At 38.5% G+C, this 17,173-nt stretch overlaps 1 protein-coding gene across 1 annotated transcript in view; it reads left to right on the top strand.

Annotated features, from left to right (window-relative positions):
- The window catches only part of man1a1 (mannosidase, alpha, class 1A, member 1), a 265,587-nt gene that overhangs the window by 117,698 nt on the left and 130,716 nt on the right, over positions 1-17,173 (top strand). The window contains exon 3 of the mRNA XM_041804487.1: positions 2,849-2,964. Within this exon, the coding sequence (XP_041660421.1) occupies positions 2,849-2,964 (116 nt within the window). The remainder of the gene's footprint in view (positions 1-2,848; positions 2,965-17,173) is intronic.

Here is a 17,173-nt window from a genome sequence, read left to right on the forward strand (position 1 = left end):
TTGAAAGTGGCACACCTGGTCGAGGAGATGAGCTGGTGCATAACAGAGAGAAAGACAGCAAATTGTAGCGAGAATACTCACAATGCTGGGAGGAATAGAGGAATATTCACCCTCTGCTTCCAGTTGTCCGGTGAGACCGTGGGTGAGACTGTCAGTGCATCTGATGGCACCGGCAGGCAATGCTCCCACCATGACAGTCCACCCGTAGCGAAGCAAATGCTTTGCCTCACCATGTTTCCACCCCACCAGGGAGGGAGTAATCAGCGAATGCCATGGTAGGGGACACATGGGAATGGATCCAGGAATTTTTTAAAGAATTCTTCACTATTGATAGATAGGGCTAATGGTGGAGGTCTGCGCTCTCTGAGTGCTTTTCTAGTACAATGTACATTTTGTCCGATTTTTTAAAAAGTCTCAAGATATTAAGACGCTGGGGGAAACTTAGCTTTCTTAAAGATTTTTCCATCCAAGATGACAGGAGGATTAAGTCAAGACCTCAAGAAAACAACCAGAACTAACTCTTAGTCCAGCAAAACGGAGTAAAATGAAGCATATGGCCACATCAGCCAAGGACTTCTTGGGTGGACACGTAAATGACAATGTATATTGAAATAAAAAGGAATTTTATGAGAAGCAATTAATCCTTAGTAGCATGAATCTGAACATAAGGATGCAACAAGCTTTAAGCTATAAAGGAGGGGCTGGGGTGGAGGAGGTGAAGCTTGTAAAGCTGCTGCAAGAAATGAATGTATTAAACTGCTACTTTGACATATTACAAGTTTACGAAATATTGCACTTTCTGCGATTTGTAAATTGCAGCAGGCCATATTGCGATTTAATCTTATTTGCAATGAATTGCCCAGCCCGAGATCATATTCATGTGAAAAGTTCTGGAAGCTACAGTCTTCGTTCTGTGACTTAGTCACAAGATTTGTTTTTCCTATCTGTGCCTAAAGTCCATCTTGAGATGGGTTAAAAGAACTTCAGGTATGCTGCCTCTGCAGCCTGGAATCTTCTGCAGGAAAATGCATGTCTTGGGGAGCTGGTTTCTTTAGACTGTTTTAAAAGTAGATTGAAGGCATTGGAGTAAGGTGTATCAGGATGAAGATGTTGACTGATGACTTTCTGATCCGTGACTCAGGATTTGACTGATCTGTGTTTTGTATTTGTGTTTAATGTTTCATGTCTGTAACTCTGCGCTGCCTGTCTCGGCCGGGACAGTCTTGTAAATGAGATTTGTAATCTTAATGAGGCTTTCCTGGTTAAATAAATCTAAAGAATGAAGCACTGAGCTTCAGCTCAGCAGGTGTCAGACTATTGGCATCTGGTTTCAGTACTCATCCCTAGCTTTAAATACCGTATTGATGCAATCATAACCTTAGCCCTAATCCTTACCCTTACCCTAACCATACCCCATAACTTAACCCCTTATCAATGCATCAATAAGCTTTTATAGCTTTGTTTCGAAAATCCAACCTGCTTCCCTTTTACCTTTCATTGATTTATTACGCCTCTATGTTACCTTATGCCTCTTTACATCCCTAATAAGTGTCGCCATGTAGTACCTAGCAAAAAACACATGTCTGACTCCTAGTTTTAACTCCCTGCTTCACAGAGACATAATAGAGTACTGATCTCTGAATTTCGGTCTCATTAGGCATAATCCTGAACCTTCATCTTCAAATTCCAACTATCTGTATTTTTGGTCTGATTAGTATAAAGGTAAATAATTTTACATACCAGCAGCTTTCACTGGTCAGACCTTTGATATCGACTTCTCTAATTTGAGTCATTTGACTGTAGTCGGCTGGTTTTCCTTTCTCAGCTGTGATTTATAAAGAATAATAATATTTTACAGACAGAGAAAGCACAGTGAGAGTTCTGACGGACGACAGTCGCCCTGCTGCTCCTCCAGCTGATGATTCAGCACGGTGTCTAATGGAAAGCTTTTAGCTGCCTATGCATCCGCCCACATCTTACATAGGGATGTAAACCCACAGATTTATACAATAACAGCAGCAGCAGGCTGCAGTTTGACTCTGTAGATGCATCATTTTCTAACATTCTCCCTTCAGACTACTTTTCTATCCTTATTATTATTTCAGTATTTTTCTTCCTACCTTTACTCTCTGTCGGCTCCTCCGCTCTGATATATTAATGTTTTTATTTCTGCTCTCTGTCTTGATCTTCCATTTCTTTCATTTTTACCTCGTGTCTCACCTCTAAGTGGTCAGATAGCTGCGGCAGACTTGGTCGTGTTTGTAACAAGTATGTTAGGACTAAAAGCCTTGCTGAGGGCTTAAGGCTGCATGCTTAATGATTTATTGAGCTTCCTGGCAGAAACGTGGACTGAGGTGTTGGGGTAGCATTACGGGGATTTGGTAATGACAGCCCTGAAATGATGGTTTGTGTGTCTACCCTCCTGCTATGAGGCTAATCACCAGAGATGAGCAATACTCCCGACGTTTCATCAGCGCCGATAATCGCTGCTTCCCACCATCTGTCGAGCCGAACAATTTATTCAACCTCCAAACATGACTCTTAACTTCTGCTGTTTAATCAGTGCTTTTTCTCCGAGACTGATGCCAACACCTGTTGTCATTTTATCTCACAAAAGGAAAGCAGTGCTGACTAACAAGCTTTTTACACTCAGATGAACTTCTTTGGAGTTTGTCTTTATGTACAAAAGCAAAGCTGGAGGTTTTTTGTCCAACTTCTTTCTCAGAATTTCTCTTTTCTGAAGCAGACAGATGAAATCTACAACACTTTCTGAAGAATTGCACACCAACAAGACAGAAAAACACCAGTTTGACACCATTTTTTATCCTTGTCTTTGTTTCTGTTGCAGGGAGTATAAAGGGAGCGACAATAGTGGATGCTTTGGATACTCTCTACATCATGGAAATGTTTGAAGATTTTGATGCTGCAACTGAGTGGGTGGAGAAGAACCTCGACTTCAATGTGGTAAGGACCTCTGTGACAAGTACTGATTCACAGTGAAGAACGGGTCAAATGTTTGAATGAAGTCATGGTAGTTTAGTGCTCTCTGTCTGATAGTCAGTTGGTGATAAACACTCTGTGCCTCTGAGAATGGAGGTGAATTTTCTTTAGCTCTGGTGAGGTCAGAGGTTAACATTGAATGTCTTCCTACCGAGGTTTCCTTTGTGTGGCATTCTCATCTACACTTTAAAGCACGGGTGTCAAACTCAAGGCCCAGGGAAAATTTGTTTTAATTTCATATTTTCAATGTTGTATCTCAAAATCATTACTCAAAATTATGGTTTTAACTTTTTGTTGACCTTTTAGAATCATAGTTTGAAATTTTGAGTAAAAGTTTGATCTTTTAAACTCATAATTTTTCATTTTACCTCAAATTTTGACCATTAAAACTCATATTTTGACCTTTTCTCATAATGTTGACTTTTTCTCTTGTATTTTGACCTTTCAGATCAACAAATTTTAAATTTTGAGCTATATTTTGACTTTCAAAACTCATGATTTTAAATTTTATGTCCATATTTTGACCTTTTAAACTTATTGTTTTTACTTTTTTCTTACATTTTGACATGTGACTGAGTTTGACACCCCTGGTTTAAAGGCTGTCCCTTCTCTTTTCCCTAAGTAGTGTTACTCATGTGATCAGTCCACTATAGACTGCATATAAGATACCAGAGCTTTACAAGCACTCACTTCAGCCAAATAAGCCTGAATAAGAAATGTATTCTTATGTGAATCACTCACAATAAGGGGAGTGAAGTTTGCCAAAATGTAAAGCTAAAAGTCAAGCTTTGTCAGGTCTCCTTTTAAAGGGGAAAAAAAAACCAAATTTAAAATTGCTGCATTTTATTAAAAGATTTATTTTGGCGCTTTTTATGCCTTTACTGGCAGAGGAGGATAGTGGATAGAAGCGCACCCCATGTAGGCCGACCAATTCTATACGGTGCACCTTAAACCACTAGGCCAGGGGTGTCAAACTCAATCACAGCAGGGGCCGGATTCTAAATTTGGGTCTAACCTGAGGGCCTAACAGGTTCAATATTTAACCTTTGACTGTCAACCTAAATGATTTTGAAATTTAAAGGTCGACATGATAATTTAAACACTCAAAATCTGAGATAAAAAGTCAAACTTACAAGTCTTAAAGGTAAAAACATGAAATTTAAAGTCAAAATAATGTTTTTAAAAGGCAAAGTATGAGATAAAAGGCAAAATCATGAGTTTTAAAGGTAATAAATATATGTTCATGTTCATGACTTTTTATCAAATTATTTTTACTCTTTACTTTTTCTAATTTTTATGACTCAGCAAGGATATTATAAATCAGCAAAGTTAAGTTTAAATTTTTGTACTGGAGGAAATCTGCAGACCTCATACTGGTGGGCCAGTTATAATAAAAATATATGATCTGGTGGGCCGGGTATAATGCCACCACGGGCCAGATTTGGTCCTCGGGCCTTGAGTTTGACATCCCTGCACTCGGCCATTCTTGTCTAAAATTTCAGTATTTTTGTGTGGAGTTTCATTGCACAAGTCTTTGTCACTGAATGCTGTTCAAGCTCTAAGTTATTTGATTGTGCACAATTTTAGTAAATCAGCCATTTCTATGAATGATTTATTATGTCAATTATTATTTTTTTTATAAGGATGGCAAAATAACTGGAGGAAATGCTAGAGCAGGAGTTGTAAGACAATCACATCTCAATAGAAGTGGATCAAGTGGGTGGAGCTACATGAGATGAACAGGATTTGGCTTTATTAATTTATTAATAACATCAGACCTTTTCCAGGGTATATGGTATTACTGCCAGGTAACCGTATTTTACAGGCAGTTAGGAGCATGCACAAGCAAGCACAGCAAGTAGAGCACTCACCTCTACAGGCGTTTCATTCATTCTTTTAACATAATGCTTCAGCTCTTGAAAACCTGTCTGGCATATAAATAATAAATTGCTTTATTCTGCAGAGAAACTTTACCATCTGTTACGCTGTATAGACTAGATTCCTGGCTGGTACACCCAGCGAGTTCATCTTAAAGGAGCAATTCACACTGAAATCACTGGAGGCTAATGCAACTACTACTGCTAGGTACCTCATATGATGATGTGCAAACCTCCTTCTATCCCCTTCTAAACCGGGAGATAACAGCAAAGATCAGGAAAGACTCCAATTATAGAACAATGACATTAGTTTAATCAAACATTTGCATTTTCACTCCCCTTATTTCCCTTTTAATCCAAAGCAAGTTCCTTCTTCCATGGTAAGTTAACGGTATTAACTTCCATTTTCCAAAAGTTTATTTTTTCTTTCAAAATAAATGCAAACCATTATCCTTAGCTTATGAAAGAACAAAAATCCAAAATGAAAAAAAAGAGTTTTTGATGCAAAATGATAAAATTCAGAATCTGACTAAAAGGTGATATTGACCGTAATTAACCACAGAAATACTCAAGGTATTATGGGAAATGATCTCTGGGACAGGATTGAATTTGTATGTTACTAAAACGATGTGAGAGTGACTCAAACTCTGGGTTTTAAAAGCCATTTTTAAGCTGTTTCAAAGAGTAATAGTAAAAGAACCAGCCTTTTTAATTTATACTTGTAAAGTTGATCCCAGAGGTATGGAGGAAATTTGAAAGAGCATCCCCTTCCCCATTCAGCACCTTCATTAACATGCGTTTTGGTTAATAGGAATTTAATATGAAAGCGTAAAGGTTTCAGTGCACCTAAGGCTCAGTCATGGTGTAATTAAAGAAATATGAACAGCAACAAATAAGAACACTACTTTAAACATGTTAATACCTGGAGGTGAAATGATTAAGCAGCATAATTTAGCAGCTGGCAGCATCAATAAAAGGAATTCGGTTCAGTGTTGTTCATAGTTTGTTATCTCTGATTTATTTTTCTCTCTAAGAAAGAGTGAAAGCTGTTGGCCTGATGCACTCAGATAGAGCATTAAAAAGGATAACCATTTATTAACAGTATGCAAAGTTGGTACACTATAAGGTAGTCAAAAGAGGCAAACAAATCCAGAAGAGCAGGCATTTCTGTCTTTTTTTATGATGCTCTTTGTTTATTCTTTATTCCTTTGTATATTATTATTATTATTATTATTATTATTATTATTATTATTATGCTGTAACGTAATGCTTTTTAATGCATTATTTAAGTGCAAACATGACTGTACCTCTCTAAGTGGAAAATACCTCATTCCTCCTGAGAGTTTTGGCGTCCCTCTACAGGCCTGGACTCCAAGTTTGGAACCAACAAAATAGTCATACACTAAAGTAAGTTTACACAGTATATGGACAAAAGTATTTGGCCACACTTGTTTATTATTGAATTAAATACAATGTCCTACAGTCCCTGTTGGTGTAATGATCAGGTGGCCCAATACTTTTGTCCATATAGTCTACCTTGCTTCCTTAATCCTGTAAAGCAGTGGTTCTCAGCTGGTGGGTCTGGACCCAAAAATGGGTCATGAAGCTCTTTCTAGTGGGTCGTGAATGTATGCCAGGGGAAAGAAGGTGATAAAAACTCTATCTATGGAAGCCCTAAGTGGACATACAGTAATTTGTACGTGCAGTTTTTCAGGTTTTCCTATGATTTCGAGTAAAATTCAGTATTTTTTCTCAAGATTTCTTCTATTCATCTCTCTCTAGGGAATAAAGCTTGTTTACCCAAGATATTAAGGAAACTCTTCAGGGGATTGCCAAACTTCCATGCTATCTTAGGAAAATGGATTTAAATAAGATGTATGCATGCAAATCCTTCTGTAATAATATGCGTTTAATGTGTTTGTCCTGTCTCTTTGTTCAATGTGTTTTTCTATTTAGAGTCACATTTTTGGAGTGTTCTTATGTCTTCATGGTGTAATGGTAGCCAAGAATTCTGAGCGACCAATATTCATGAAATAGTGAAGAATATTTTTTTTTTTTTTTTTTTTTTTTTTTTTTTAAAGATTTCTCTTAAGGAGGAGGTGGTGGGTCCTGATGTCTGACCAGCCAAGAACTACTGCTGTAAAGCATCCTTTCCTCTAAACACAAAACACTTCCAAAGCTCCTTTCCAAGGATGTTGGATGCTTGTAAACAGGATTCACAAGAATCATAAAAATGTAATGTTATGCTCATAAAATATATATTAAAAAAATTAATAACAATAGCTGCAAGAATCTACTTTTTCAGAGAAAGCTTCAAAGTCATGTTACCCTTTTTATTTTGACTTTAATTGGTGGTGATTAATATGAATGATTACTTGTTATTTCTGCATTTTCTATAAAGGAATAAGAATAAATAAACTTAATACAGATATGAAATCAGCATATGCATGGTTCAGCATGGAGACCTTGGACCACACAGATGTTAAAGGACGAGTTTACATAGTAACTGAATGGAGAAGCAGCCTTGAGACTGCTGCTTTAAATCACTGGTTCGTGTGTTTATGTGTAGGGTTATATGGTTACACAAACTTTGACCTAAATTTACATGAAATACTATAAATATAAAAATAGATATTGAATAAAAATAAGCTTGCAGATGGGTGTTTATTTTGCCATCATAAGGCGATATACACACATGATGATGGGTATAATCAGAACATAATGGTCCAAATGTAATAAGCTGAAAATGGCTCAGTGTTTAATATTTGATGTAGTAAATGTCTCCTTAATGGCATGATAAAAAACATAATGTGATTTCCTGAAGCCTGGATGATTACATTATAGGAAACAATTATGCAGGCCTCTAAAGGACTCTGCTGGTAATACATCACAGTGAAGCATGCAGAGTTTTACTTTTATAAAGGGCCTCTGTCGCTCTGACTCCTCTGAATGTGCAGAGACAAACCATATTCCCTGAGCAGGCATCACAAATGCATGGAGGAGTCAGAGGATGGAGGTCGGCAGGGAAATAAGTGTATTGACTTTTGATTTCTTTTCCACTGTTGTATCAATAACGGCCAGAGGCAGAGTGCCAAAAGCATGCCTAATAGATCCATGTGCCAGCCAAACACACTCAGACATAACACCAACCTCTCTGCTGGATGGATTAGTAGTGATCAAACTCTTCCCTTTGGATTGCTCATTTTCTCATTTTCATTTCAGTCTGTCTTTTTTGATTGTTTTAGTCAATTCTATGTTTATGTTTTTTGTGTTAATGAGCTTTTTGTGCAAATCAACATTCAGAAAGGTTTTATCAGACTTCCTATTATCCTACTGCTGCGCCTTAATGTGCATATTCAAGTATGTTACACATAGATATTGATCTCTTTCCCCTTTAAACAGCATGCAGACAGCATCTAAAAGAAGCCTAGCAGTGAATGCTTCTTCGAGGAGTCTGGAGAGCTTTAATGTCAGACATGACATTTTAACAATAGTATAGTGGTCCCTCATTGAATCAGTCATCACATTTCACATCGTACAGTTACAGTTTTATCAGTAAGGACTAAAACCATGATTACATAGTACAGCCATGCAGCTTCCTCCCAGTATCTTCTAGGAGGTAAACTCACAAGAACTTGTTTATTCCCACTGGGATAGGCTTTTTTTTTTCTTTAAGTTTTATTTTTGGGCTTTTTAGTGCCTTTATTTGACAGAGCAGGACAGTGGATAGAGTCAGAAATGGGACGAGAGCATGGAGAGAAGTTAATCAATCAATCAAACTTTATTTATATAGCACCTTTCAAACAAATTCACTTGCAATTCAAAGTGCTTTCCAGGTTTGTACAAAGGTGACTGACAAAAAGGTAAAATGGTAAAAAGGTTTAGAGACTAATGCACACAAAAGCAGTTTATGAAAGTAATTAAAAAGATGAATGATCAAAAAGAGACAGAGATAAAAGACAAAGCAGAAAAGGGAAAAATTTATAGAATTAGAAACATTAAAATTAGCATAAAAACAGTAAAAATAATACAACAAAAATGATAGAATATTTAACATTCCAAATAATTCAAAGCCTATAAGACTGGACATAAAAACATAGATGATCATAACTAGAGTTAAATAAAAGCCTAAAAACCCTAAAATTAAGATTTAAAATGTTTTAAGATAATAAATAGAATAAAATAGAACAAAGATTGTGATAGCCTGTATAGTCATAAAAATTATAAAGTACTACATAAAAGCCAGACTAATTAAATTATTTTTCAGACATGCGGCAAAGGGCCACAGGCCGTATTTGAACCCAGGACGCCCACATACATGGGTCGTGCCTTAGACTGCTAGGCCATCTGCACACCCCGTGATATGCATTGTAAACAAGGCTAGATAGAAACTACTTTGCACTAAGCAAAAGAGAAAAAAGAGCCTACTGTAAAGTTGGAAGGTATCATTCAAACGATGCTAGAAATTTTTCAAAGACAGAGTAAAAGCAATGATGACGACCAACAAAGGTGACAACTTTATCGTTTTAGATGACTGGCCCCTGTCCATCATGGAAAATGTCAGATTTTGTCGCTTAATGGAGCATTTGGAGCCAAGATATCATATACCAAAGAGTACAAAAGGTTTAATCCAGAGACTGGAAAAACATTTTGACAAAGCCTGTGTGATGCCAGCTGTTTGACTACAATAGCTCTTGAAGCCAATCCAAGGCGGCTTCCATATTGAAATCGCTGTCTCAACCAAACATTGGATCAACCTAACGGCAGACAATAGCCCGCCCACCGAGCTTGACTTCATGTCGGCTAAGCTATCACTAAAGCAATCATCTGTCAGTCAAGCTATCTGTCAATCAAATGAGACGTGCCAATCAGTGTGCAGTGAGGTTTTTCCTAAACATAGTTGAAACGATTGTGATACAAAAAAATAACCCCTATACAGTGTGTGCTCATGAAGACCAGTGTTAATTTGGTCGACTAAAGCGATGACTACAAATGTTTGTCAACAGCCTTTTTTTTTTCATGACAAAAACTAGACTAAGACTAACAACTAGATCTGTGAAGACTAAAACTGACTAAAAGTAAGTTTACTCTTGGTCAAGATGACTGAAACTAGACTAAAATATAATGTGGTTTTCGTCAAAATGTTTTTGAGTTTTTGTCAACTAAAACTAGAGTAAAACTAAAAAGGATAGAAATGACTAAAACTGGACTAAAACTATAAAACATTTCATCCAAAGACTAATAATAAAATTAAAAATAGCTGTCAAAATTAACTCTGATGAAGACATTAGCTAATGAGACATGTTTCATTTTTGAACCAGGCTGTAAACCAGTTTTCTCCTGTCAGTCCAGGGTTGTAAAAACCAAAGACTATCTCCACTGTAAACCTTAAGTGCTTGAGTGAATTTCCCTTTCAGATAAGCTTTTATCCTCCTTAGTCTTCTATATCCAAACCTCTGCATGTTCAACATTTTTTTCTGCTTCTCTTTCGGGGTCTTGCCACATCCAAATTTTCCGTGCCACAGCAGTTTCCTGTGCATAATCCTGTCTCATTTTCAGTATTTTCCTGCAGTCGTGCCGTCACTCAAACTGCACTGCCACAGCAGGAGGCCCATTGTTTTCTGATCTGCAGGAGCTGCATAACATTGAGACTTTAAGCTACCTTTCATGCTCCGTGTTTTCAGCATATGCTTTAAAATAAGTGCCATTTAATGGGAAGTCGGTTACCATGAAAACACCCAGAGAATGTCCACTGGACTCATTTTGGTCTGCTAATGTAGCTCAAGTTTGAAAACCAAATTTCTCCTCAGTTTCTTTGAAAGTTTTTGTAGAATTGCAGACACAAATGGGATTTTTATCACATCTGACAGCGTGATTATGATATATCGTAAACCAGGCCTGATATCTTATGAGCAGCATAAACCTTAGTGACTCAAGTGGAATAATCCAGGAAAGTAAATGTCTCCAAGTCACTCTCTCAGAGGAGATTTAAAACTCCATATTGCTGCCATAATAACGCGGCTCAGTACAGTCACCTTGAGTTTTCAGAGAGCTGTGTAGATGCAGAACAGACAGCAGGGAGGATATAAAGAGGCAGAGAAAGACAAAGCCATGTTAAACAAATGAGGGGGATTGTTTGACACTCATGAATACAGAAGTGATGACAGTAGCCAGCAGTGTTTGTCTCTGGATGCTGTGCCAAGAATGGAAGCAATCCAGAAACACTTGATGTTTTTATTCAACATATGAATACAAGTGTCCCTAAGAGAAGTCGACGACTTCTGGTGGCTTTGAACTGTCAGTACGTACAAACAGACTGAAATGACAGCAGTAGCCAGTAGAAGAAGCAGTGGTGATGTACTTTAGTGCCTCTGATAACTGCTGTGACATGTTATCTCAGCAGATAATGGTTTGTACCTTCTCAATGCCATGAGGGCTGCTGGCTAAGGAAAACTATTAATACAAATATATGATGTAGAGGTAGGTTTACAAGGATAAAGTGAGGTTCATTCAATTTATTTGGCACCGGTGAACTCGGCCAGGGAGACATAAGCTTTGGGGATTTAGAAAGTACACACTGTTTTATACATCTAAAAAAATCTGTGCTGTAGCACTTGAATGTTTCCCCCAAACTCCAGACTTATTTTAGCTGAATTTTGATTGGTTATTATCCATACTTTTTAATACTACATTGATACCACTGCACATATTCAAACCAAAAGCTGTGGTGAGTGAAAGAGAACACTGTCTGCATTGCACAAAAATGATAAGATAAACCTTTATTGATCCCCCACTTGGGGAAATTTGCTTATTACAACATCTCACAGTAGAGGACAAGAGTGATCCACAATGACAAAGTAACAAAAGGGAGGAGGGTTTCTGGTTCAGTTACCTCAGAATTCCATCTCTGCTTTTTGCAGATGTTGTGGTTCTTTTGTCTTCCTCAGTTGAGGACCTCCAGCAGACACTGGGACGGTTTGCAGGCGGGATGAGCGCCAGCACCTCCAAGTCCAAGGCCGTAGTTTTTTGCCGGAAAACAGTGGGTTGCTCTGTCCAGGTGGGAAGTGAGTCTCTGCCTCAGATGAAGCAGTTCAAGCATCTTGGGGTCTTGTTCACATGTGAGGATAAAAGGGAGCATGAGACTGACAAGCGGATCGATGCGATTCTGCAGGCGTCTTGCCAGGCTGTTGTGGTGAAGAGGGAGCTGAGTCAGAAGGTGAAGCTTTCGATTTACTGGTCATGAACTCTGGGTAGTGACCGAAAGAATGAGATCACGGATACAAGCAGACAAATTAGTTTTCTCAGGAGGGTGGCTCGGCTCAGCCTTAGAGACAGGGTCAGAAGTTTAGACATTCAGAGGGAACTAGGAGTAGAGGTGCTCCTCCTTTCTCCTTTGAGGTTTGGGCATCTGGTCAGGATGCCTCCTGGATGCATCTCTTTGGAGGATTTCCGGGCACATCCACCTGGGAGGAGCCCTCAGGGATGATCCAGAATGTACTGAGGGCATTATATATCCTGTCTGGTCTGGAAAAGCCTCGGGATCCCCCAGGAGGAGTTGGAAAGTATTGCAGGGGAGGATGTTTGGGTTGATGTGCTCAACCTGCAACCACCGCAACCTGGTCCTGGATATCAGAAGAAGATGGATGAATGGGAAAGTGAATAGCAACAGCAAAAATAGTGTTTACATATATATATTAGAATTTACATTTTAACATGCGTACACCTTTGCTTATAGAAGGCCAAGAGACCAGAATCTAAGAAAAGCATGTGTAGTGTGCAACATATTAATATGAAAGTGGGGATGATTTCAGGATAAAATGACACATATGAAAATAATTCTTATAACATTTACCATGTATGTTTAGTGATTCAAACATCATGGACATATTTGTGGAGTTAAGAGTTTATTTTGTTTGGAGATGCTGTGATGGCTTGCTTTGGAGCTTTGTCTTCTTGGTTTAGTCAAACTGTCAGAAATCTAGGAGTGACAAACAAATTGACAATGTTGTTTAGACAAGCTTTTATCAATGCCTTCTTCTCGCCAAATGCAAACCTCTTCTGATCCATCACAACCTTGAGAAAGCTATCCATGCTTTAATAAATTCTAGGCTTGACTACTGCAGTACACTTTATGTTGGCATCTCCCAGTCCTCAATCATCCTTCAACTAGTGCAAAATGCAGCTGCACGTCTTTTAGCTAACACACCCAGACGAGAGCTCATTATTCCCATTCTCCCTTCACTGGCTTCCAGTCCATTTTAGAATTGAACTTCAACTCTCAACTTTCAACTTACTTCATAGACATTTTGACAACTGTTTTTTTTCCAGACACACTTTTGCTACTTATTGGACACTGCTCTGCGACCCACTTTTGGGTCCCAGCCCAACAGTTGAGAACTATTGCCATAAAGAGTACACAAAAATTTCTGTAACTACTCCCAAAAACATTAGTGCTGTCAAACCATTAAAATTTTTAATCAGGTTAATCACATGGTTCCTGTGGATTACTTTTGATTAACCATGATTAAATATCATTCATTTTTAATCTATATTAATCACGTTTTATTATGCAGAAGCAAACAGACTCAAGAAAGAGGGGAATATATATGCCAGGGCTGTTCAATTACAAATTCACGTTAATGTGGTATTTCAAGCTGCAAGTGCTTCGGTGAAAAGAAAACTCCTTCCTGCACAATGTGCATAATACTTTATGTTGGTCAACTGTTCCGTCTTGTTTTTTTTTTTCTTTGCTCACATTTCACATTGAGAGGGCCAACGTGCTGTTTAGCATCTTCCATATCGAGTTGGTCGGTCACTACCGAGTCAACGGCCCGTTTGCGCTTGCACATTGCTCGACGGTAATCCTACATGGACAAACTGCCCGAAATGCGTTGCCAGAGACGTTGCAGGGATTTTTAGTCATTCTGCTCTGTAGATGGGTTAATTGTGTTAAAATTTTTTATCAGATTAATCATGATGATGGAGTAATCTGCATTAACGCGTCAATTTTGACAGCCCTAAAAAATATTTAAGTGAAACTTTATCATAAGCCTAAATATTCTGATGAAAAAAACCCTAAAACTTCCATGTAAATTCTTGGAAAGCTTTTAGCAACCCCCCAACATTTCTCAAATCTCCCCAAAAATGTACAAATTCATTTCTTGAAATTCCATGAAAAGGATGTAAAATCCTCCAAAACATCCAGTAAAATTCCCTGAAATTTCCATTAAATTACTGGAACTCCAAAAGGACCCCATCTCCATTTCCGATCAAATTTTCACAAACTTGCAAATAAGTTTTCTAGATTCCATGAAAATACCAAAAACTGTAAAAGGTAAATTCCCCACAATAAATTTAATCCAGTCTTTTAAAATTCATAAAAATGCAACAACCAAATTTTCCTTCAAATGCCAGAAAAATTCCAAAACAATTCCTCCCAAACATCCAAAGAAATTTCCCATATTCTCCTGAAAAAAACAAAAAATGTCAAAGCAAATTTACATCAAAACTCCCAATAAAATCTTCTAAACATCCCCAAAATTTCCTTGAAAATACTTGAAAATTTTGAAATTTTGAGTAAATCACTTAAACTTGAATGGATATCGTGGACAGTCATCTCAAAAATTCTAATAGCAGAAATGATGTTGTAAGTACATGCAGGGTTGTAGGAGGTTAAACCTCTAGCACAGTGACATCCCCACTCCTGACATTCCTACTGTAATAGAAGGAATAACTCTGCAGCAGGCATGTATTATTCTGCCAGAATCAGACTGATGGATCATGCATGGTACAAAGTAAACGATGGTTCTGAAGTTATGATACTCTGCCAGTCACATGTGAGTGATATGGTGTGATTCAACCATTGAGATATGGAACTGAAGTTTCTTTCAACAGCTTCAGGTACTCTTCTTCTTTTCTTTACCCTGAGAGCAAACACATTACCCTCTTATGCCTGTTGTGAGGTGTGTCACCTATATATTGTGTGCTGTGGTTTTAAAGGCTCCTACTTACCAGCAGAAACATAACCTTCATGACTTTGGTGCTACTCTCTGCCCTTTTAAGTGCAACCTCTGGGAGAGTGTTTTTCCTGCACCACAAAAGCTGAAACAACACGACCGTGGCTCCATCACCTTAACTCAGAAACCATCTGCTGGAACCACGCAGGTCACTGCCACTTATTTCTACACAGTGCTCTTTTCATCTATTTTAAGGTAGAGTGCAGGAGAGGAGGGCAAGCAGGACTCCTGAGACGTCTTCTGTCAGGAATCAAACACTCTGTCAATCACGAAGAGCATAACAGAAAATAAAAGCCCATGATTCTTACAAAGAGAAAGCTGTAGGCACAAGTGTTGATGTTACTTTGAGCTCGCATATTAGTAAGACAAGTTCTCCAGTGACAACTTTTCATTCATAAAAATAATCATGAGATATGCTCTCAGCTACGGAGGTCCACTCAGGCCATTATCTCCTCTACTTATCACCGTATAGCCCTTCATTAGAAAGGAAGGAAGCGGCCATGCTTAGTCAGTTTCACATGCGGTCTGTAATGGCTCTAATGTTGCCACATCAGGAAACTCAACTCTTCATCTGCCAACTTACAGGAAGGAGATAATGTCACACAACTGCTGACTCAGAGGGTCATTGTCCAACAGTTTAAAGGCTTACACAGAGAAATTACACCAGCGCCACATTCAGAGCTGGTAAAAATGACTTCATTCCACTTTATTTCACCCCGGCAGCTTATTAAAACTGCTCTGCTAATAGATAGCTGGCAGTAGGACGACATAATATTGTCATTTTTGCATTTCAGCTGCTTGTGCATTGTGCAGGAAATAATTTGATTTTAATTAGGACGAATTAGCTACACAATCTAACCGCTCCATCAGTCATTCAGACTTGGAAACGGGAAACATTTGTCAGGCGGGAAAATTGTTTTCTTTTTCTGCACAGGATGGAGTGTATTGTCCTATCTGTGGTTGACAGCAGTGACTTATGAGAGCTGTCAGTCAAGCACAAAAACTTTGTCTGACTCAGGATTCTGCTCATAGAGAACGAGGCAGAGATGGAGCGCCATTGTTCCGACAAATAGCTTTACAAACTTTCCATTTTTTGTTATTATTTGTGCCATTCTCTCTGCCAAAAATCTGTCAGGAAACGGAGGCATTGTATTTTTACACGAGGCACGCTTTGTCACTGCCATTTAAGACGTTTTGTATCCATGTGGATTTCTTTTTGCAACTTCTAGAGGACTGAAACTCCATCACTGCTCTGTAACAGATTGGTGATGAATGTGCACAAAATGTGAGACTTATTTTTATCAGCAGATTCTCCTGCTGAAAAAGTATAGGACAGGATGAGTCAACATATGGCAGGTGAGGATATACTTTAACATTGACCTTAAAATTTTGCACACCAAAATGCTCAGAAATAGCCTTGTCAGCTCTTCCCTCAAGCAGGGATTCAGTAAACCTAAAGGAAAGCTGAGGCTCTTAAGACATAGTAGGGAAGCATAATGAATTGCAAGTTGATCATTTTTGCAGTTTGAGCATTTGCAATAAAAAGATCACAGAGTAGGGGAGTAATATCCGTATTTGTTCGAAACTATCAAGGTTTGGCTATCACCAATGCAATCACACAACGCATACTTCTAAACAGCCAAAAAGGAAAAAACACAGCATTTGTACAGTGTCACCAACCCAATCCAGGTGGCGAATATACCAACCAGTAAACAGCAACCAGTGGTTAATAACCATACAAATTTGAGGACTCGCCACAGCTTTGCCCTTGTCGTTTTGTACAACATTTTAATACATTTCCAACACTTTTTTCTTTTCTACCTGTCTACTTAAATTTGTCTTGATTGGATAAATGCTCAAGGAGGAGTTGATCCTAAAAGGACTCCTGGAAATGACCCAAAAAGCACTGATTTCCACCATTTGACCTAAGACAGCAGACTACAACCCACTGGGTCCTTGGCACCCAGCGCGCGGTGAGCTGGATCAGGCTTGTGAAGACACTTCAGGTGCCCTTAGAAGATCAGCTGTTGCACCCTTATCCACCCATCCCTGCTCCCCTGAGCACGTTAGGATTAGAGACATAGTCTTGCCAACAATACCCAAAAATGTGCTGTAGAGAAGTCCTGACAAAGGAGTCCAGCTGGCATCTTTGGCCATTAGTCAAGGTCCAGCCTTCTCAAGAGTATCACAAAACCAGGAGGACCAAAACCACAAGGCTACACTGCCAGAGAGGTAAACTGCTACAACTTATAGCTCTGACAATTCACCTACCTCAATTTG

This window comes from Cheilinus undulatus, linkage group 14, assembly GCF_018320785.1.
Source record: "Cheilinus undulatus linkage group 14, ASM1832078v1, whole genome shotgun sequence".
Classification (NCBI taxonomy): domain Eukaryota; kingdom Metazoa; phylum Chordata; class Actinopteri; order Labriformes; family Labridae; genus Cheilinus; species Cheilinus undulatus.